Raw genomic sequence first — 23,574 nt, 5'->3', positions numbered from 1 at the left:
CCTCTACTTCCTGAATTAAATTTAGACGCACAGAGCCACAGCTGGTTTCTCACAAATACTTCTATGAGTTACTTTGCAGGAAATAGCAAACCAATACATCGGCCCCATCTTCGCACAGTCCTGTCCATCAGGATCTTCTTCAGTCAAATCATTTGGCTCATCATGAAAAAACCAAAATGTCAAACTAAGGGATGAAGAATAGAACGGGCATTAAGTGTAAAAGCTAAACTTTGATTCTGAAAATGAACAAAAACATTTTGATAATTTGTTCAGTGTTCTTTTTATATGCCAGTACTGCATGTCATAAAATCTGGTTCCTCTTTCTCACTGTTTGTGTTTTGTCGCGGTCGTTCTAAGCCCTTCTCTTTCTGCTCACCACCTCACTGTCACTGAGTACCGCTGGTCTCTCTTCTTTCTGTCTTTTCCTTACACTATAATCCACCGTCTAAGGTGACTGTTATTGTGAATAGGCAAACCATGTAGTACATTTCATATGTATGAAGTGTAATATAATGTAATTGGGCTGAATCAAACCTTTCATTCAGCGGTGAGCCGTCCACCCACAACCATCTGCCCTCTACTGCTGAGTCTGTTAGTCCGATCCAGAAAAGGTCGTCATAGCTCTCGATTTTTTGTTGAATAGCTATCCTCAAGAAACTCTAAACAGAAAAAAATGATTAAGTTACTTTGTGAATGATGATGAAACATGAGGGTGAGAACATGAACCTGCAGGAGGGGTTTGTACCTGCTCCTCTTTGCTGTCTATCTTAACCAGGTCTCCTCCTTTAGTGCTACATCCAGTGCTGCTCTCATTCCAGGATGATTTGCTTGTGGAGAAAAAATAGCACTTTTCTCCATGTTGCTTCCAGCCATCTTCACATTTATAACATGGATCATCTTTGAAGAGATTGCATCAAAGACTTCAGTGAAGTGGAAGAAATCATGTTGATGTTTGTGTGATTTGGAGTCTGTCCTGCAGTTACAATCTAACATACTGATTCTGTCAGTCCATCCTTCTCTTTAATCAGAGGATTGAAAAAGCACATCGAAGACAAAATATAAAACTTACTCGTAGTTGTATCAGCAGGTTGTGGGGTTGTAGGTGGTATTGTGCTGTACGATTGTGTTACTGTTATGAAAAAATAAACAGATTTTCATAAAATTTCAGTAGAAACTCAATTTGTTTTTTAAATTTGGCTATATATAGGTGTATGTATGTATGTATGTATGTGTGTGTGTATGTGTGTATATATATATATATATATATATATATATACACATATATATATATATATATATATATATATACACATATATATATATATATATATATATATATATATATATATATATATATATATATATATATATATATATATATATATATATATATATAATATATATATATATATATATATATATATATATATATACACATATATATATATATATATATATATATATATATGTATATATATATATATATATATATATATATAAATAAAAAGACAAAATATAAAACTTACCCGTAGTTATACCAGGAGGTTGTGGGGTTGTAGGCGGTATCCTGCTGTATGACTGTGTTACTGTTATGAAAAACATAAACAGATTCTCAGAAAATTTCAGCAGAAACACAATTTTTTTAAAAATTTGGTTATATATAGATGTGTGTGTGTGTGTGTGTCTTGCGCAGACACACACACACACACATATATATATATATGTGTGTGTGTGTGTGTGTGTGTGTGTGTGTGTGTGTCCGTGCGCACTTTTTTTGGTGTGATTTGGCGGCAACAGGATTGGAGAATAAAAACAGATAAAAGACCACTTAAAACTTACGCATGTTTATTTCAGTAGGTTGTAGGGTTGTAGTTGGTAATGTGTTGCACGGTTCTGTTACTGGTATGAAAAAGAGATTAAAGAAAAATTGACGTTCATAACTTTTTCATCTTCTTTTTGATTTGAGGGACGCATGATGCTCCCTGGGTGCTGCAGCTACATATTTGTTTATTTGCAGATATTTCTGCAGATACATAAAGCATAAATTAATGTGTCAAGTTTAAAATTCATAACTTACTAATTTTTACTTCAGGCTCCGGACACGTGGGCTGCACTGTACTACATGGGTTGATTTCAGGTGTCTCTAAAACACAAACCCCACAAAACAAAACAAGTTGAAAACCAAACAAATTAAAAACAATAAAATTAAAAATAAATTAACAGTTATTCATCAGGATCAATCATAAGTATGGAACTATTTAAAGTCTTAAAATGCTGGGGGAAAAAACTCAATAAGCAAAGTTTAATAATAATAACAACAACAACAATAATAATAATATCTGTGTGTTCTGTGATTAAATTCCAGAGGTCACAAAGAAACAAAGGTTTAGTACAATAAGCAGGAGTCTCATATTCTTACCTGCGACAACAGTTTTTACAGTTACCTGCTTTAGCTCAAGGTTTCTGAGCATTTCCGTGGTTTTCAAAAGCTCAAACACTTATGAAAAAATAAAAATCATACAGTAATATTTTTTAAAACATTTTTCAGATATGTTACTCTTTGTAAAGTATAAAGACCTTAAACATATAAATTATGCCAAAAACAATGTGTTAAGAAACATCTGTTCACCAAAGAGTAAAACACATTTATGTTTATGGTTGTGTCCAGCATCCAATTAATGAAACATGTCATAACTCAAGTTATCATGCTGTAAGTTTATGACAGTTTTATTAACCTTGATAAATCAATAACAGACTGTAATAAACTGACTATGTGTTGCATAAGACAGCGCTAGAAGCAAGGACTTGACGCTCATTGCCATAGCAAAGAGGTGATAATACAGTAAAATAAAAAATACAGTATATCCTAAAATAAAATGTATTTTCTTAAATCTTAAATTTATTAATGAAAATGCTGGACAAATTTGTCTTGAAAGCTATTAGAAGTTTTAAATAAAAGTATTTCATTTGATGCAGATGAATTAAAAAGTCATACGTTACATTTTTTTATGCATAATTTTATAGTAAACATTCTGATTGTCATTTATTTTACGATAAATCAGAAAGTTATTTATGTAAACCTACACAAATAAAACTACAAACTCACAGAGATAAGTTACCACGAGAGCCGATACCAGGAGAACACAGACAACCAGCACGGCCACTCTGAGCTTTAACGCATTGTTTGATTTTTCACGTTGACAGTGAAGAGCTTCACCTGATTCAGAGGAGACAGAAAGTGAACACACAAGTACATAAACATTTAATAAATAGTTCTAACTCTAATGTATCTGAGCAAAGATGTAAAGATATGTCACTGCTATGACATATCTTTACATTCTATGAGAACAGCATTGTTCATAAAAAGTGTAGATTTTCTCTTCCCTGTTGATTTTCCACCACATTAATGTTCTTACCTTCTATGTATTTCTGTGGACAGCTCGTCATGCTGAGGCTTCAAGCTCCCGACTTCAGAGTTAGTCCACCTGTGTCTGAATCACAATAACAAAACAGCAAACTGGTGCTAATTATTTTAACCATTTCCTTCAATAGTTACTGAAAATTAAGCATCAAGCTTCACCTCTGCGACCCTCACCTCAGGCTTTTCAAAGAGAAGTGAAACGCAACACCTTTCACAGCTCTCTGTTAAAAAAGCAACAACTTCCTGATGAAAGGATGGGGAGGAGAGCCTATCTACAGCGCAGCTCATCTATTATTAGATTCAAAGAGATACTAGAGCAGAAAAAAATATTAGTGCCAGAGAAGCTTCTCAAACAGCAGTTAAAAAAACCTGCTCAACAGTAATGAGCTGTACGAAAACTCATTTCAAACATGACAAATATGATCATTAACACATCAATAGTTGTGATTATTTACCTTAAACATTAAAATGTAATAAAGTGTTTCATCTGATCAATCTAGTTACATTGTATCAGTGTTATTCGTGCATCTTTATGGGAAATGTTTCTATAAAGACAGAAAAAAAACAAAGCAAAGCTGTTGGTCAGTCTTGACTAACTCTGTAAAATCACTGTTGGTTCTCATCAACTTTGTTACCTGTGATCTCATCATTAACCCCTGATGGTTTCATTTAATTTCACTTGAAAATATATAAAGTGGAACAGGAGAGTAGTTACTGTATGTTTAACAATAAGAGTACATTTTATGGCAGAAACATGTTTCTGTCTTGCTTGTGGTGTGTGCAAGTATACCATCAATACTGACACAAATACAAGAAAACAGTTTTGAATAGCTGTTCACTGTAGTGACCACTATGCGTAATAAGTGATAATCAATCATTCAGCAAGTTCAATTCAGACCTTGGAAAAGTGTCACACAAAAATGTTTGAGTTTGGAGTTTAACTAGAGACAAAATGTTTGATACTGTATTGTATTAACCAAAAACATTTGAGCAGGCTGTATAGCTGCATGCAGGAAAACAGCGTGAAGTCCGATATTTGAGAAAACAAACATCTGTCTTGTAGGTTTTCTTCATTTTTTTCCCAGTTAAACTTAATCAGAACACTGAAACTATAAGTTGGCCATGATGTTTGCACACAGTACCAAGTTATTTTACTGTAAACATTCTCTTCCTCTTATTTATGGTAAATCAGATAGTTGTGTCAAATGCTGCTGCATTAACAAAACAGGAAACATGACACACTGTGTATCAGAAAACAACATGGTTGACTGAGCTAACCACACGTTAAGTTATCACATAATCTTAAATATGCACAGAAAGAGGTAGCCCCTCCTTTCTTTTGTGTTTCATCTTTGTTGGACTAAATTTGATCAGATAGAGAACATTTTAAACTCATATGGCAAAACACTGATTGCAAAATAACTTCCTGTTGACTTTGAAAGGTTGGGAGTTCAGCTTGAATAACAACTTTGATTTCCTTTGTTTTCAGCATCACTGAGGTCATTTAAAACCTTGATGATGCTGACTTGCTGCACCCATCTGTTCCATCTCTGTCTGTCTGTTTGCTTTTTAAAAAATTCACTGATGTACATTTGTTTTTTAAAACAAATTTAATCTTATTATATAATATTTGTTTTATTAAATATCATAATATTTGAAACACCATAGAGAAGTAAACACACATAAATGCACAATTTTAGAGCTAGAGTTTAGAGTTTTTGTAGTAGAATTTTTAGACACACACAAAAACACACACTCACACACTCAAACATTACGTTACTTTTAACTGTTAGCTTTAATGTTGTGTTTATACTACGGTGCAAAGTCACTGACAGTTATTGTTTTATAGAAAGAATGCAGTACCATAAGTGAGTTCTGTTGTGCTGTCATTGACCCTTGAAGCACATTGTAGCACAAGCAAGTGTTTTAATAAAGAGCTCCCCCTACCAGCTTAGGGTTGAACACCAAGCTCCCAACTCTGTGGAGCTTCTTTGCTAACGTTCCTCTACATGCCACTATATCTATCTATCTATCTATCTATCTATCTATCTATCTATCTATCTAAACAGATGAAATAGTAACTGTAAAAGTTGGTAACTTCAACTCTGGAAATGAATACACTATGAGCCATTAAAAACACAACAATATTTTTGTATATATTTGATAAGATTTAATGGAGTATGGAAGACACACACACACTGCAGGCATCAGAGGTTTGGAGTTTCACAGTTTGACTTCCTTTAACATCAGTAGTGTGCGTGTCTAGTTTTGCCTGCTAGGAGTGCCTGGACCCTGTGTGGCCTTGAGGTCACCACTTTGTTGATCCTCTAAGGCAGGGGTGTCAAACTCCAGGCCTCGAGGGCTGGCGTCCTGCAGGTTTTAGATCTCACCCAAAGTCAACACACCTGAATCAAATGATTAGTTCATTAACAGGCTTCTGGAGAACTTCAAGACATGTTGAGGAGGTAATTTAGCCGTTTAAATGAGCTGTCTTGGATCAAGGACACATCTAAAACCTGCAGGACACTTGCCCTCTAGGCCTGGAGTTCGACACCTGTGCTCTTAAGGAATCTGATCCCACATGGCAGATACTGTATGTTATTGCACATGGTGAATATTGGGTGGGTGATCATACTGGCCAATGTGCAAAACCAGAATGTCCTGAAGGTGCACTATAGTATTCATTTTAGGTGAGTAAGGAGGCTGGTCTAATGGCCCGTTATTGTTTAGACAGTTGTAGGGCCATGGGAAGTTAACTAAAATACTGTTCCCGTGTATTTTCATATGTCTTATTTAATATTTGTTAGGTAAATTTTCACAGTCTTTAAACCTTGTGTTCAGTGGTGAGCCATAAATCTACAACTACCTTCTCTTTTCTGCAGATTCTGTCAGTTCTTCTCAAATGTCACAAAGAAAGCAAAATATTATATCTCACAGATATCATATCATCAATCTACAACTATCTGAAAGATTTTTCAAACATTCTTGAACATTTGAATAAAATGTCTTCTTGGAAAAAAAAGTGCCAGTACTATGGGGAAGTTTGCTACTTGCAGAGAGTGCAAGGGAACATTCGGGAAATGTTCTGTGACTGTTTGCTGAGGGTTGACTGAATGTTCAATCAACCCCCATCAAAAAATAAAATAAAATAAATAAATAATGAAAATAATAAAATAAAAATAAATAGTGGCATAGCTTATGTATCTATTAATTTCTCTTAGTAGTACACCCTTTTTTGTTTCAGCCTAACACAACAAAAGGAGGATGGCACCACCTAGTGGCGCTATTCTGCAACTGTAATTGACAAGGAGGCATACAACTACGTTTTCTGTGATGTTATGTCAAAAACTGCATGTTCAACTGTTTAATACGACTTTTTAAGGCAGAATGAGATGGTGGGTCACTGTGGTGTCCAGTCTGGCCTCAGTCCAACACAAGAGACAAGAAGAGACCAATCTTTTCTTTTATATATTCTGTGATCATGACCTCCTGTCTTTCATAGTGAATGATTGGAAGTCAGTGGAAAAAATGGAAGTCAAATTGGAAAGATTGAAAGTCAGCCACCTCCTCTTCCTGTGTCTCCACTGCTCTTCCAGTGTCCTCTCCTTCTTATTTGAGAAGGAAACGGCGCTTTCTCACCTCTACCAGAATCTGTGGCTCCATCTGTGGCCCATTCCGGAGCATCAGAATACTGCTCTGGGGTAAGTGACAACAACTTTTCTCCTTATTATCTCCCCAAGCTGGAGAAAATGAAAAGAAAGACTGTTGATGTTTCCCAGCCTGCTAACCCAGAAACTCTCAACTCTTAAGGTCATTACATTTGCTTTGCTTGACTCACTTACAAAGACTGCTTATTATGTTCCCAAGCTCTCCACTTCTGAGGCTGTTGGAAGTGCTGCTAACCTGGTTCTGCCAGAGACTGAAACTATGTAATGGCCTACACAGAGACTTAGTTTGAGGCTCCAGCCAACCCCCGGCACTCTGAGGGCCGTGGACCAGTGCTGCCTCCTGCATCAACTGGGGGCTCAGCCGTGCCACCCCAGCCTCCTGTGTCAGCTTGTTTCCCGGTGTCTGCTGAGTTCTCAACGCTGCCACCTGCCAGCGTCTTTGTTCGAGACTATGCCTGCTCTCTTGTGCTGAGAATCAGCCACCACCAGAGCCTGCTGTGTGCCCTGCGCAGCCCCACCCGGAGCCAGATTTTAGTGGGACCATATTTTTGGTCTTTTAGTAACAAGCAGAATTGAAATCAATTAATCAGTGCACACTCTTGTACATGTGCTTTCGAATGTGCACGTGAAACTGGTCGCATGACACCCAATGCACACAATCACCACTCTGGTTCTTCTCATCAGTGCAGGTGAAACCTTAACTTTCCATGACTGGGGAGGATGGGGTAAAAAACCTCTCAGTGGTAGCACGGTGCATTTAAACATGCCTAAATCATTTTCAGCACTTTCAAAATTTTTGTACATACATAAATCTGTATATCTGCTGTGTATATACACACACATGGAAAAAATGGGCCCTTTAAAACTTGACTTTTAATTCCTACAGTAAAACCCATCACCCATGCTGAGAACCTGTTTCATGTGTTAACTTCTAGGCTGGAAATTGTAATCCACTATTATCAAGTTCTTCTAAAAGCTCACTGAAAAGCCTTCATTTGATCCAGAATTGTAGTGAGAGTACTGATGAAGTAGAAAAATGTGCTTTATTTTCCATATTAGCTTCATTTCTTTCCCTTGGACTCTACAGACAGAGGACTCTGCCAGTAGTCCTTGGTTAAATCCAGAGTTGTGAAAAAAATAGCAGTGCCTAACTGGTCAATGAGCTTATTGGCCCGGGGAATGGGATAAGCATTAAATCTCATTTACCTTGCGGTAGTAGACATAGAAATGTATAGACCCATTTTTCTTCATCACAAGAACTATGGGGCTACACCACGCCCTGTGTAACTCTTTTATTACCCCCATTTTCAGCATTTTAGCCAATTCTCTCTGAAAAATTTTCTCTCTGAACAATTTTCCACAGGCACAGCCCTACAGACCCTACAGTTTAGACCAGGGGTCTCCATCTCCAGTCCTTGAGAGCTATTGTCCTGCAGCTTTTAGACGCATCCCTACTCCAACCAAGCTGAATCAAATGGTTGAATTAGCTCTTTGGAATGCCATCAAGTTTGGCAAAGGCCTGGTAACAAGCCATTCATTTGATTCAGGTGTATTGTAACAAGGATGCATCCAAAAGCTGCAGGACAGTAGCTCTCTTGAACTGGAGTTGGAGACCTCTGGTCTAGACTCTCTGTTGTACAGCCGCTGCTGACATTCTTGGGCCTGCAGCAAATTTTATTGTGACAACATCCCCAAAGTGTGTAGCTTTGCTCTCAGGTCCACAAGGTATTGAGTCTCATTTTTTGCTGAGCTTAAACCTTCCTCCCAGGTTTCTTTAATTCGGTCCTACAACCCTTGCTGCTTCTGGCCAAACATTAACTCAAAGGGAGAAAATCCCATGGAGGCCTGGGGAACCTCCCGCATTGCAAACAACAGAGGGTCTAACCAGCCATCCCAATTGCGTTTGTCCTCGTGAATGAATTTATGAATCATGGACTTTAAATTCTGATTCAGCTGCTCCAACAGCCCATCCTCTGTGGTCTTCTGCCCGCTTTACCATGATATCCAGGCCAGATGGTGGCAGTGGACCCATTCCGGTGTCTGCCAGGAGCCCTTCCACAAGCACTGCCATATCCAGCAGACGAGCTTCTCACTCTGTGGGACCGGGCTGCAGCCACCTGGCCACTGTGTTGTGCAGCTGCCTGGTGTAGGCAAAGGGCAGATCCTCTGACCCCATCCAATCTCCCTGGAAATTGCGGCAGTGGTCCGCTGGGGACACCCCCAGCCGTCTTAAACACCGGCCCTTGCTGTTGCCGAGAGGTTGAAGGCCACCACCATGAAACCAACCAATTTACATTAACTCAACCAATTCTGCATAAAAGAGTGGTCAAATATCAAACCACAATTATGACAGAAGGCTGGTGATGTTGCTCTTTTAGCACATAATACATGAATAAGAAAATCAGACACAGAATAATTATTAAAATGTATTTCATTATAAACAGTGTATATAGTATTTTTTTCATTAAACATTTCTGGATGTCTTTAAATGTTTGCAGCATATCGTCTGCTCATACTGTTGTTCCTGAACTGAAATTTAACCACACAGAATCAAAGCCGGTTTCTCACAAATACTTCTTTGTGGTACTTTGCAGGAATTATCAAACCAATACATTGGCCCCATCCCCACACAGTCGTCTCCATCGGGATCTTCTCCACTCAAATCATCTGCCTCTTGATCCTTCCAAAATGTCAACCTAAGGGATGAAGAACAAAAAGAGCAGTCACAGTAAAACGGGGTCACCCAAATGTCGCTAATAGATTGTCTGATTGTTGGATATCTTAGTGTCTTTTCCTTACACTATAAAGCACCTTTAAGGTGACTGTTATTGTGAATATATACATATATATACATATCTATCTATCTATCTATCTATCTATCTATCTATATGAAATGTAATATATAATATAATGTAATTGGATTGAATCAAACCTTTCGTTCAGTGGTGAGCCGTCCACCCACAACCATTTGCCCTCTTCTGCTGAGCCTGTCAGGCCAATCCAGAAAAGGTCGTCATATCCCGCCGTTTTTTGTTGAACATTTTTCCCCAAGAAACTCTAAATGAAAAAAAATGATTCAATTATTTTGTAAAACTTTCTGTTCTGGGATGACGAAACATGAGGGTGAGAACATGAACCTGCAGCAGTGTTTAATACCTGCTCCTCGCTGCTGTCTATCTTAACCAGGCCTCCTCCTTTAGTGCTACATTCAGTTTTGCTCTGATCCCAGGATGATTTTCTTGTGGAGAAATAATAGCACTTTCCTCTGTGTTGCTCCCAGCCATCTTCACATTTGTAATATGGTTCAACTTTGAAGAAATTACATCAAAGACAGGCAGGTGGAAGAAATCATGTTTATGGTTGTAAGTATGAAAATATTTCCTGCTTAGGATGTTGTGAAAAAAAAAAACAATGAGCAAAGTTTAATAATACTAATATTTTGTGTTAGTGATTAAATTCCAGAGGTCACAAACAAACAAAGGTTTAGTACAATGAGCAGGAGTCTCATATTCTTACCTGTGACATCAGTTTTTACAGTTACCTGCTTCAGTTCAAGGTTTCTGAGCATTTCCCTGGTTTTCAAAAGCTCAAACACTTATAAAAAAATACAAAAAAGAAAAAATGCAAATCAGTCAGTAACATTTTTGGTTTCATTTGCATTTAAGTTGCAGAGTCTATAGCCAAGGAGAAGATCTTTGTTACTAGAACTTCTCTTATGTCAGTAAATTTGTCCCAATTTTGATCACATTTGAGGAGGTTTTGGTAGCATGCAGGTAAAAAATATATCTATATAAACAGAGAGTAGAGTAACATGGCTACTGAACTGAACGCACAGCACAACCATTTAAAAACTGTTTCATGAACTGTATAGTAAAATGATGATTATTTCTAATTAAATATAGTTGTTATATATATGTAGTATACTGAAAAGTCATATATTTAATTTGTTTAAAAACAAATGTCAGATATTCTTCTTCCACTGACGGTGACAGCACACTAAGACTCATAAAGAAGAATATCTGAGCTGCAGTTTAATTATGATTTTTAATTTATAGGTTACAAATAAAAATAATCAATTACATATATTTAACATATGAATTACAAAAAAACCCATTGTGTTAAAATGCATAGTTCCACCTCAGAGTAAAACACATTTATGAATGACTTTCCCATACATCCAATTTATTAATGATGTTATAACTCAAAATTATGTAATGTTATGGATTTATTAACCTTAAATAAATAAACAATTAACTGTAATAAAGTGCACGTGTTGGTTAAGATGCAGGTGATTAAGCAGGTGATTGTATAGCTCACTGGACTTTAACAGCTAAATTACTGTTAAAATTTATTTTATTTTCAATTAAAATTCTGGAAAATTTGTCCTGAAGCCTGGATTTTAAAATAAAAGGATTAAATATGATGCAGATTAATTAAAAAGTCACAAGTTAAGGTTTTCTTCACAATTTTATAGTAAACATTCTGATAATCAATTTACAGTAGATCAGACACTTATCAGTAAAGCTACATGAATAGAACTACAAACTCACAGAGATAAATTACCACGAGAGCCGATACCAGGAGAACACAGACAACCAGCACGGCCACTCTGAGCTTTAACGCATTGTTTGATTTTGCATGTTGGGAGTGAAGAGCTTCACCTGATTCAGAGGAGACAGAAAGTGAACACACAAGTACGTAAACATTTAATAAATAGTGCTAACTGTAGTGCAGTTGAGGAATGCTGTAAAGATATGTGTTTGTGTTTGTCTTGTTTAAAATGATTTTTTTTTAAACAGGTGAGAATCAGAGCTGGATTAGACCAATGAGAAACATGACACAGTTTATGTTACATAACAATATGGTTGACTTTCTTATTCTTTTTCTTCATAAATGAGGTTTTTATATTTTTCTGTGATAAAACCCAGAATACAGACTTAAGATATTTCACCTAAAAGAGTATTGTTTAATTTCAGAACACGTTGTTCTATGAAAACAGCATTGTTCATAAAAAGTGTAGATTTTCTCCTCCCTGTTGATTTACCACCCCATTAATGTTCTTACCTTCTATGTATTTCTGTGGACGGCTCATCATGCTGAGGCTTCAAGCTCCCGACTTCAGAGTTAGTCCACCTGTGTCTGAATCACAATAACAAAACAGCAAACTGGTGCTAATCATTTAATCAATTCCTTCAATATCTATAGAAAATTAAGCATCAAGCTTCACCTCTGCGACCCTCACCTCAGGCTTTTCAAAAAGAAATGAAGCACAACACCTTTCACAGCTCTCTGTTAAAAAAAACAAACTTCCTGGTGACTTTAAAGGATGGGGAGGAGGGTCTATCTACAGCGCAGCTCATCTATTTCAAGACAAATTCAAAATTGTATCAGTGGTATTCAGCCATCTTTTATTTTTCTATAAAGAAAGAAAAAAACTGAAACACAAACAAAGCTGTTGGTCAGTCTTGACTAACTCTGTAAAATCACTGTTGGTTCTCATCAACTTTGTTACCTGTGATCTCATCATTAACCCCTGATGGTTTCATTTAATTTCACTTGAAAATATATAAAGTGAAACAGGAGAGTAGTTACTGTATGTTTAACAATAAGAGTACATTTTATGGCTGTTGTTGAAAACATGTTTCTGTCTTTCTTGTTTAGCACTATACACACATTTAATATATTCCTAACATACTGTAGCGTTGTGCAGCTGCAAGGACATTAACCCTTGTGTCATACTAGGGTTGTGTTTTTCAAGTATTACAATTTTTCTCACATTATCGCATAGCAGTTTCTCACAATACCAAATGTGAGAACCACAGCCACAGGAAACAAGACCTTTTATAGAGAAAGACCAAATATGAAAATATCACCTAATCTAACAGGTGGTTCCTCCTTTCTTTTCCTTTCTTCTTTTTTGGGTTAAATATTATCACATTCACTGCTATGTCGAAAAATTGAATGTGGCTTTAAGTTTTAGGTTCAGGTGTTATTTTATTCCTGCATTAATTTAACACCACACTGATATTCATACCTTATGTGTAGCTCTGCAGACGGCTCATCATGCAGATGTGATATCATGAAAATATTTATTCTGCAAGTATTCATGTTTTGAGCTTTAAAAAAAATGGCAGAAAAACATCCTTCTGTGGTATTTTTTGGATATTTCATGAAAGTCTAGTAGACAGTCTCTTTAAAAAAAAATTTATTTAGTAAATAATTTAATAAATAAATGTTTTTACTGTTTTCTAATAAATTAACTTCCTGTTAAATGTAATAGGATGAGGATTTTTCAGTAACAGTTTTATTTTCTTTCATTTAAAACGATGAAACAAATTATTTTCAGTATCACTGAGCTCACCTAAGCTATGCTAGTCCCATATTTAGTTAGTCTGATTTCATACAGATGAGATCTCAAATGCTGGTTTGCTTAAATAACTTGCTCATCTGTGCTATCTGTGTATCTTTTTGGGGGAGTTTTGAATGTTTTATTAATCTGCGTTTGTCCCTTATTTTTTTTTAAATAGATGTATGTTTTTCATTATTATTATTTTAGACATGCCACATCTTTAATTTCAATAGACTCAGGGCAGGAAAAAATTATCACAGTGTTCACCATAATTTCTCAAACTGCACATCTACAGCTCACAGTTGTATCCATGACTTTTCTGGAAGTTTGCATACACAATTTACAAATATTGTTCAGAATTATTTTATTTCTTTTTATTAAGCAGTTTTGGAAGGAAGGTTTAAATGCACTACTCAACTTATTTTACAGTTTGAACTGACTTTTAGACACATACAGATTTATGATGTCCAATTACTGCTGATTTACCACAAATACTTCCTTTTTCAGACTTTATAATTTTGCAAAAAGCATTTTTTCCAGACATGGGGTTGAAGTGACTACTCAAATCTGAATGAAGCTCCCTCTTCTTCAGGTTCCTGTTGATTTATCACCACATTAATGTTCGTACCTTGTATGAAGCTCTGTGGATGGCTCATATTGCAGAAGCTTCAATATCCTGACTTCGAAGGTAATCCAGATGTTTCTGCACCACAAAACATTTATTCTGTAAACATTCATGTTTAAATTACGCTTTGACAAACAGCAGAAAAAATATCTTTGCATTATTTAAAAGAGATTCCTCAAAAGTCTTCATCATCACTTCATTTTAAATAGCAGTCTTATTTTTTATTTTATTTAACATTTGCTGCCAAACTGCTGTGAAAGCTCAAGGCATGAGCTCCACTAGACCCCTGAAATTTTGCTGTGGTCTCTGTCACCAAGATGGTAACAACAGCTAAATTGGGAGGCGGAGCCTCCATGCATTGGACTTAATGGTCCAGCACATCCAACAAATGCTTGATTAAATTGAGATCTGGGGAATTCGGAGGCCACGTCCACCTCAAATTCATTTTTGTGCTTTTAAAATCTTTGCTGAACTATTTTGGCTTTATATCAGGGCACATTATCCTGTAGAAAGAAGTCACAGAAGTTTCATTAAAGAGTGTACATGGTCTGCAGCTGTACTTAGGTAGGTGGTATGTGTCACAGTAACACCCACATGGATGGCGGGAGCCACGGTGTCCCAGTAGATCAAAGCATCACACTGCCTCTGCTGGTTTGCATTCTTCCCATAGTGAATCCTGGTGCCACATGTTCCCCAGGTAGGCGATGCACTTGATGTAAAAGAAAATGTGGTTCATCATTCACCTTTTTCCAGTGCTCTGTGGTCCAGTTTTGAAGCTCACATACCCATTGTTGGTGCTTTAAGTGGATAGCGATCAGCATGGGTACCCTGACTGGTCTGTGACTATCCAGATCCAAACAAAACAAACTGCAATGCACTCTGTATTCTGACACCTTAGTATCGGAACCAGCATGCAACCTACAAGAGCTGCAGTTTGGAGATGTAGTCATCTAGCCATCTTGCCCATTTTTCCTGCTTCTAAATGCATTTTGTCATGTGTCAGTTGACCACCTGTCTGGTCATAACATTATGCCTGATCAGTGCACATTCCCTTTAAACATGGACACAACATCCTTCAACATATTTATCCTCGTTTGACGTATGTATCCTCATGAGCCAAATGGTCGACTTACTCACATGAAACAAAAACTGAGTATCTTCCTTCTTCCTGGGCACACTGGTCTCTGCATAAAGGTCTCAACAGGAAAAACACAATCAACAAAAACCCTGATCCTCCCACACAGAACCTTAAGTTTTAAAACATGCATGACAGAATAGTTTCCCTGATTGCAAAAAACAAGAGAATACACCCTCATCCCATTCCGTACCAGTTCTAAAGCAGTAGGTATGCCACATTGTCTTAAGAGTTTGGTGGAAGTACTCTAGTGCCTCCTGGCTTTCTGGATGATATGCACTAAAGACTTGATGCTTCACAGCCAGGAGCTTCAGTATCTAATCAGATACTTCAGACATAAAGTCAGTACCTTGGTCTGTTTGAGTAATCTTGGGCAAACCAAAAGTGGGACCAAATGTTTACTATTATATATAGAAAGATTGTTACTGTAATCTATTGTTTTTTTTTCTAGGAAACATGGAATGTGGGATGAATCTTCATACAAGGAGACCACTTAAATGAACAGCTGCAGGATTGTCAATTTTCCCAATGTCATTTGTGCCAATGAATCTTTGACCTAGTTTCATAGAAAGAAATTTCCAAACTTTCTGACCCAAACTATTCTGTGAGGCCGGAGACTTCAGCTGATCAGCCAAACTCCAATTCTTCTCAGATGTTTGGAGGCGCTCTGCTTTGGTTTGTCTACAAAAATGGCAGCAACGTCAGACATGATGCTGGATGGAGATACAGCCACTTCTCTTTCTATTACAGGGGATAATGCTGGTTGATAATCCAGAAAGGCCTCAAAGGATGGTAGTCTGGTTGCGGATGAAGTGAGTGTTTTGTGTGCATACTTTATCCATGGGAGCGGTGAACTTCAGGAAGCAGGATTAGTGGAAACAACGCAGCAGAAAGCACCTCAAGTTTTTGATTGACCTTCTGAGTTTGACCCTTAGACTGTGAGTGAAATGCAAAAGCCAGACTGACTTTTCCTTCCAAAGCCCCAAGAAAAACCTTATTTGCAATATAAACTGGGGTCGAAGACTGGAGTCTATGTCTAAAGGAATATCATGGAGCTAGAAAACACGTTTAATCATTAGTAGCGCTGTAACGACTAGTCAAATAATTTGAATAATTATTCCTTTAAAGCACGGCAAATGTGTTAAACGATGTAAACACGAGTGCTTCATCCACATTTGCGACTAAAAACAGACGTGCAATGCAAACGTGTGAATAAAAAGTCTGACAACAACAAGCCCACACAGCCTGCACATTTAAACAGAAACACTGATAACACAACGATGATGAGTTATGGCAGTAACGATGACGCTGGCACAGCTGAACGTGGAGCCGGAGTCTGTTTACACACCGTGAAGAGCAAAGAGGCGGACCCTTACCGAGACGCTGAGCTCAGGCTGAGTGAAAGAAAACGTGTTTTTAGCGTCCAAAACAGCAGCGCTGTTCCTGTAATCATCATTTAAATCTTTACTGACAAAACCCGAGCGTGAGTCCTCCATCAAAGCGCCTGATCAACACACTCCGACGCAAAGAAAAGCGAACTTTGCAGCTGCTCCATCCACCGCCGTTTGTTTTATATAGAGAAAAATCTGCAGCAAGTCTCCCGAAGTTGTATTAAAATATGCAGGTGAACTGTTAACTGATACGAGACTGGTTAAATTATACAGCTCGCTAAAGGCTGAGGCAGCCGTCCTATTTTACATGGAAGTGATACCTGCAGCAAACAGGGGTGAGTCTAAAGGGGGGCATGGGGTGTACTAGGCCATATTAACTTCAAGGGTTTTGTAACATGTTTTGAATTGAATGTGAAATAATAAAATAATATAAAGTATTTTATTAATTAAATTGCATTAATATTTTAAAGTATAAAAATAAAAGCTTTTTTCACAAGCCAGTAAAAATGTAAATGGGCCATTAAAACTCTGAGCCACTGACCTGAAGGCTGTTAAGTTGGACACTGAATTATTATTAATATTAATTAATGTCTGCACCATTATAACATCTTTTTTTTTTTTTTAGCAGCATAAAAACCTCCTATCAATATCAGAAAGCCTTCCAAGAAGACAGAGTTAGTTTAGGTTGCTTATGCATTTTATTTAATTTGACTTTGACTTTTGACTGTACTTTAGATTATTTATATATTTTTGCATTTCAGAAAATGTTTTCTTTAAAAAAAATAATTTCAGTATAGCATGTACATACAATCGAAGGGTTTAGTTTTTGTTTTTTGTTTTTTGACAGATGTTGTATGCAGTTAAACTTTAAACACTGCAATTTCTAAAATGGAAACCAATGAGCAGTTCATTTTGAAAGACTTGTGTTTTTGCCCATTTGAATATTTATTATTGGCGCATTGGCATGACCATGGGCAGCTAGGTATACACAGTAGCTGTAACAGGCCTGCGATTGGTTGAGATTTGCTCTTACTTCTTGTGCAAACTGAGCATTCTGGATTGTGTTCCTTTATAACCTTGCCAATTGAGGATGAAAGAATGTGGCTTACCCCTGGATGGCAGGTAAAGTTGATGGTGTGGACCTAGTGGATAACTTGTGAGTGGACTGAAGACAGGACATACAGTTGGTTTGTGAAGCTGATTCTGGAATCATGTTCATTCTGCTGAGCCTGTTGAATGACATCTTCATTTTCCCAGGTCAGCTCTACAGAAATACAGGAACCAGAACGGTAAGTCATTGAATTTGCCAAAGAACATTACAGTCTAGGTTGCCTGGAATTGAGATGTTGTAGGTGACTGAAGATATGACAAATTTGGATGATTCTTCGAAAGCTAGTTGAACTGCTAGCAGATCACTATGAGTAGAATGTGCAGAATGTGCACGAGTGTAGTTTACTTTCTTCTTACAGTACGGTACTGTAAGAAGATTGCCCCCACCCCAGAGTCTGAAGCGTTGACCTTTACAACAAACTATTAATGGGGGTGAAGGCTTGGGGTGAAGGTTTTCTCCTGAAAACCTTCTTGAAACAGAAGTAAGGTGATATAGATTCTTGAAAACAATCATAGTATTGTCAAGGTAAAACAAAAACAAAAAACAACCACATTCAGGAAATTTCTGAAGACCTCATTAAATAAGGCTTAGAATACTGCAGCCACATTTGTTAGACCAAAAGATATTACCAAGTACTCAAAGTGTCCTCGTGTTTATCAAAAACGTCTTTTCACTTCTTGTTCCTCTAGTGATCTGATTTAGTCAAATACATGGTCTAAGAGTTTTATCTTTCTACTCAACAAAAAGCCAGCTATTGGGCATGGTCCTGCTGAGGATCAGAGAAAGATTAGGTGACTCACATTCAGCAGGCCCAGAGACTGAGTTAGCAGGGCTCATTGTAAGCGGTTTGACTGGAAAAACAAACTTCAACTTAGTTCTTTCTTCCGACCAACTTATATGTGGGTTGTGTCCTTCTAGCCAGGGATTTTCTAGGATCAGATTTGTGAGGTGCAGAAAAAACAAAGAACTCTGCGTACTCAGGGTGGTTTCCATAGATAATGAAATGAATTGGCTCAGTCTGATGTGTAATGGTAGCCAGCTGTTGTCTGTTTAGGGCAAAGATTGAAAGATGAGTGGTTAATAGTTTGGTGGAGATTCCCAGTTGATGAGCTAGCTTTGTTCTACACCAGAGTCAGCAAGGACTTCAGAGAGAGTGCTCTGCTTAAAGTAGATAGTTGCAGGCAGTGATCAGCGAAGAAATAACTTAGCCCTGGGAACACCAACAAGTATCCCAACCTCTACTGCAGACTGTTCTGTTTTGGCTGCACTGGAAATCAACAGTCCACAGTAAAGCAACACCTTAGCCTCAAACCATCTGTCTCTCTGCAAGGGATAGTTTTGCTCAGTTGAGCTACATCAACACATCTGGATTTTCTCCCAGGAAGACAGAGAGGAAGAAGCAGGGTGACTGAAAAAGCAGTGGTCGTTGTTCAGGATTTACTTTTTGTTTTCTTTTCACAGGCTCTTACCCTAAGATGACTGACAGCTTTAAATGCTAGGGAAAATAATGCAACTATAAAAGATGGTTCATCACAAGTAGATGAACCATCTGTGCACTGAGCCTGAGATCTCTGGATTGGGTGAGTTCTTTTAAAAAGAAAGTAAAAACTCATCTTTTTAAACTTTTGGCTGACTTTTTGTTTTGATGTTTTAGCATTTTTATTGTGAAGCATTTTGTAATATTTATTCTGAAAGCTCTATATGTAATTTACCTTTACTTTAATCAATGTTTCTTTAACCATAATAAGAGAAAACAAATGTTGTATAATTCTCAATCATGGTTACTTCGGGAAGCTGTGAACATGTGGGCTTTATCATGTTGCATAGTTAATTTCACTCTCTATTAAAATAAAGTAAAAAAAAAAAAAAGAGTAAACAACAAAGTTCTTTAAATCAGTCATTCAGCAAGAACATAAAAATGTGTAACAATTTTTTTTGACAAGATACAGCAAGCATGGCATGGTAACAACAACTGTGTGCCATCAGAGTAGATGTACTGATAATCCAAGTTTAATTCAACTTTGCAGCATATGAGTCTCCTATCCTTACCTGTGACATTGCCTTATGTGATTTTCCACCTTAATTCAAATTATTTGAGTGTTTCCTAAAACTACAACAACAAAAACAACAATAAGGCAGTCTGTTTATTTGTAAATGTTATCTTAATTAATAATAAAACAAAGCACACTAAAAGTGAGGGCTTGACATTAATTGACATTGTTATAGTTATGTAATTTTTAAAAAAAACCTTTATCTTTAGATGCCACAGTCACAGTTGAAACAGTCGCCCTTAGTTTTTGTATAAGCAGTATTCACAGTCATACTGAAAACATTCTCCTCCTCTAATTTATGGTAAATTAGATAGCTGTGGGAACCGCAGCTGCATTAACCAAACAGGAAACACAGCAAACTGTGTATCAGACAACAACGTGGTTGACGGAAAAAACCACACAGGAAATTATCACAAAATCTAAGCGTCAACCCCCCACTGTTCTTGTTTGTTTCTTCTTTGTTGGACTAAGTATTACCAAATACACTCATGTGTTAAAGCATTTAGTCTGGTCTAAAGTTTTGTTTTAACTTAGGTTTAGATAATATTGTTTTATCCTTGCATACCTGTTTCAATCTGCAAAAAGCTGTTTTGTTTTTCAGATTTGACTGCATCTCCCTCTTTATCACCACATGAATATTCTTACAGTCTATGTACCTCTATGAACACAGAGGCTTCAACATCCTGACCTCAGCCAGTCCTGCTGTTTTGCATCACAAACACACCCATTTTATTCTTTATTATTTATTAGCATTTAATACTTTGGCAAACAGCAGAATTTTTTGGTATTATCTGCAAATATTTCTTTGGCTGTTGGTGGGCAGATAAGCCTTAAAACTGTCTCATTGCTTTTCTTAGAAGAAACACTTGTGACAGCTTCCTTTTTTACAGGTTTACATTAAAAGAACTTTCTGTTAAATTTTAATAGATTACACTTTATCATAACTTTATGTTTATGGTTTAAAAAAAACACATGTATATATCTGTAAATTCCCCTCACCCCTGCAGGCGGTCTGTCTGTCAAGCTCAGGTCCTCTACTAGAGGCCTGGGAGCTTGAGGGTCCTGCGCACTATCTTAGCTGTTCCTAGGACTGCGCTCCTCTGACAGAGATCTCAGATGTTGTTCCTGGGATCTGCTGGAGTCACTCGCCTAGCTTGGGAGATTTTTGAAAGGTAGCTTTAATTGTTTGTGACTTTAGCTTTATAAAAGTAGCCTTACTGTACTCCCTGTACTCTCAACTTATTTTATATTTGACTTTCAGAAACATACAGATTTATGGGGTACTTTGCAGGATATATCAAGCTAACACTTTCTGACTGGAGGATATATTTCTAACATTTCCTCCACCCAATCATCTGGTTTATCGCCTCTCAAAAATGTAAAACTAAGAGATGAAAGATATCGTCACAACAAATCACTGTTCATGTTTTTACGACTTTACATTACATCAAAATCCAGTCTGCTGGAAAAAGACTAGAGGTTAAAGAAAATTTGACTTTGTTGTGGCAGACAATGTTCAGAACTACAAAAAAAAAAAAGGAAAATCAAAAAAGAACTGGAGAAAAAAGAGAGGAACACAGTTTGATGCAACACGACAGACAAATTGAGACTATAAAGTCACATGACGTAATGAAGGAATTAGAAACAGGAGGGAAACTAAACACAGTTGAACACAACAAAGGTGAACAACAGTCAAGAAATAAAACTAAACACAATGCATGGGAGACCAATAAAAAAAGGAACTAAACAAAAACAATGAAGATCTGTGAACTTAACACAGGATAAAGAGATCAAATAAACTCTAATGCAAGTAGAAGCTGGAACTAAGAGCTAAAGACTAAAAATACTAAAGAAAACACTTCAATATAAAGTAGTACGTTCACTCTGTTAAAATAAAGGATAAGCTCAAGCATGGTGATGTCATCCTGGGGAAGAATAGGTTGTTTTTTGTTTTTGCATGACTTTTTCAATCTTTGACAGTAGAGTCATTTATCTTTTATATTGTGCTTTTAATTTTTTATAGCTATTAGTGTTATTGCATGCTTTTATTGTGAATTTTGTTTTTAGTTTATGTTCCCCCAGACCCCCCCCCCCCATTACTAATTTTCCTCTCCTGGGAGAGGTCATGCCATGGAATGAACCCGCCATTAACCAATCAGGGTGAGCCTTTCAACCACCAAAGACCAATAAGAGGGTCTGGCGGTATGGATGGTCATAGCAGCCATGAAAACAGCAGTAATGGACAGAAAGAATCAACCATGATGATGATGATGATGATGATGATGATGACGATGACGTGGCCATGGAGACACAGGCAGATGTTATTGAGGGAGGTGAAGCAGAGGGACACCTTTGAGTGGAGCGTCTGGACGTGCCAGGAGATCGTTTTGGTTTCGGCTAGTGTTGCGAAAAGCTAACGGCTGCTGACAAGTGACGAACAGTGGCAGGCAGAGTTCTGAGCTCTGTACCAACTACTGACTAAATCTCAATTGTCGGGTCAAGTACCGACCCAGCCAGACAATTTTTATATTTTGTTCCTGTATATTAATTTTTATGCCCCCTGGTCATGGCTGTTTTTAATTGTTTTTATTGTAAATAAATAAATTTTTTAGCTTTCTTAAAAAGCGCCTCTATTGCTTCTTGGTTAAACACTGCTCTCCACTCAGTCACAAGGATCTTCCTTCTTATTGGGACTTTTCCTTCTACATGAAATTGAAATCAAGACAAATACAAAGGAGTTGGTAACATTTTGGTGTCACTTTATCTTTTTAAAAAGACATTTCTATAAATTTGGAGTTTACCTGGGGATTTTTAGTACCGTTCTAGTTTCTGTTTTCATTCTGCCTGTAGTGCTAATTTTATTCACCAGTAACATTTGAAAAGGTTGTGGTTGCATTCAGGGAAACGCTATGAAGTATGATATTTGAAAAAAACACCATCACAAAAACCCAACGCTATTTTCTGACAACATTTTGTGAATTCAGTCAGCTTTGACTGAATTTACTATATTTAACAAACGATTTTCTTTATTTTAAAAAAGTAAATCACTTTAAATCCAACATTTGTATCTTCAACTCCAGTAAATCTAAACCTTTCACAGAAAACTATAACAAAAAAGGCAATCTTTTAATTATAAATGAGGTCTTAAGTCATCATAAAACAGAATCTCTTTATATCATTGCGGGGGGGTGTAGAAATGACTGAAAGATTATTAGGCTCTGTTTTGACTTTTGTTCAAAAAAGAATGACTTCATATAGGGAAATATATCACATATACAGGACACCTTAAACTAGTTTTTTAATTAAGCAGCAAGGCAGAACAAAGTCAGGGCTGCATCAAGACACACGGACTAAACCCCAATTCAACCAGACCCAGAACTGATCCAGAATTAAAACAGGACTACTTTAGGACTTAACCAAGACAGAAGCAGAATCATAACTAGATGATAGTAGCACTAAAAATCATCATAGACCTGCACTACACTTATTTTTTTAATTCTACCAAAGTACACTATTTAGATTTAGAAAAGTTTATATAATTATTTAGCCTTGTTGTGCAAACAAGCCTGCATAACTTAATAAATATAGAATTTGAAAAATAACAAACCTAAAAAGAAACACTAGGTACTAGATACATGAGGACCTATGATACGGTGATAGTTTTGGTAAACAACCATTTGACTAACATGTGTGTTTCACCTGCTCTTGTTCCCTCTCTGTTCCTCTCTCTCCCTCTTTGTGCTGACAATCAAGCCAAACACCAACATCATCAAATATACAGTTGAAACCAGATATTTACAAACTCTTCAGATAAAAACACAAA

At 36.8% G+C, this 23,574-nt stretch overlaps 2 protein-coding genes and 1 long non-coding RNA gene across 4 annotated transcripts; 1 reads left to right on the top strand and 2 right to left on the bottom strand.

Moving 5' to 3' along the window:
• Window positions 1-7: 7 nt before the first annotated feature.
• Window positions 8-3,474, bottom strand: LOC113014182 (C-type lectin domain family 4 member E-like). 2 transcript variants are annotated; one of them, XM_026155544.1, is made up of 9 exons: window positions 3,417-3,474; window positions 3,107-3,217; window positions 2,078-2,143; window positions 1,840-1,899; window positions 1,527-1,586; window positions 1,070-1,129; window positions 746-897; window positions 535-659; window positions 8-184 (listed from the first exon to the last, which is right to left on the bottom strand). In XM_026155544.1, exons 4-9 carry the CDS (start codon window positions 1,841-1,843, stop codon window positions 22-24), a joined length of 564 nt encoding a protein of 187 aa, XP_026011329.1. In that variant the 5' UTR covers window positions 1,844-1,899; window positions 2,078-2,143; window positions 3,107-3,217; window positions 3,417-3,474; the 3' UTR covers window positions 8-21. The 2 variants fall into 2 exon arrangements, with proteins under 2 accessions (XP_026011329.1, XP_026011330.1); XM_026155545.1 differs by lacking the exons at window positions 3,107-3,217; window positions 3,417-3,474 and having other exon boundaries at window positions 2,078-2,144.
• Window positions 3,475-9,569: 6,095 nt separating this feature from the next.
• On the bottom strand, window positions 9,570-12,207 carry LOC113015436 (CD209 antigen-like protein A). The gene is made up of 6 exons (XM_026157481.1): window positions 12,154-12,207; window positions 11,640-11,750; window positions 10,606-10,683; window positions 10,246-10,397; window positions 10,022-10,146; window positions 9,570-9,785 (listed from the first exon to the last, which is right to left on the bottom strand). The coding sequence occupies exons 1-6, from the start codon at window positions 12,182-12,184 to the stop codon at window positions 9,626-9,628; spliced, it is 657 nt and encodes a 218-aa protein (XP_026013266.1). The 5' UTR covers window positions 12,185-12,207; the 3' UTR covers window positions 9,570-9,625.
• A 4,309-nt stretch (window positions 12,208-16,516) lies between these two features.
• On the top strand, window positions 16,517-19,267 carry LOC113015081 (uncharacterized). The gene is made up of 3 exons (XR_003271054.1): window positions 16,517-16,924; window positions 17,712-17,878; window positions 19,162-19,267. It is a non-coding gene; the product is annotated as an uncharacterized LOC113015081 (long non-coding RNA).
• The last annotated feature ends 4,307 nt before the right edge of the window (window positions 19,268-23,574 follow it).

The sequence above is a fragment of the Astatotilapia calliptera genome, chromosome 22, assembly GCF_900246225.1.
Source record: "Astatotilapia calliptera chromosome 22, fAstCal1.2, whole genome shotgun sequence".
NCBI lineage: Eukaryota > Metazoa > Chordata > Actinopteri > Cichliformes > Cichlidae > Astatotilapia > Astatotilapia calliptera.
Note: the sequence above shows the minus strand (reverse complement) of the source record. Positions and strands in the feature narration are given on the sequence as shown.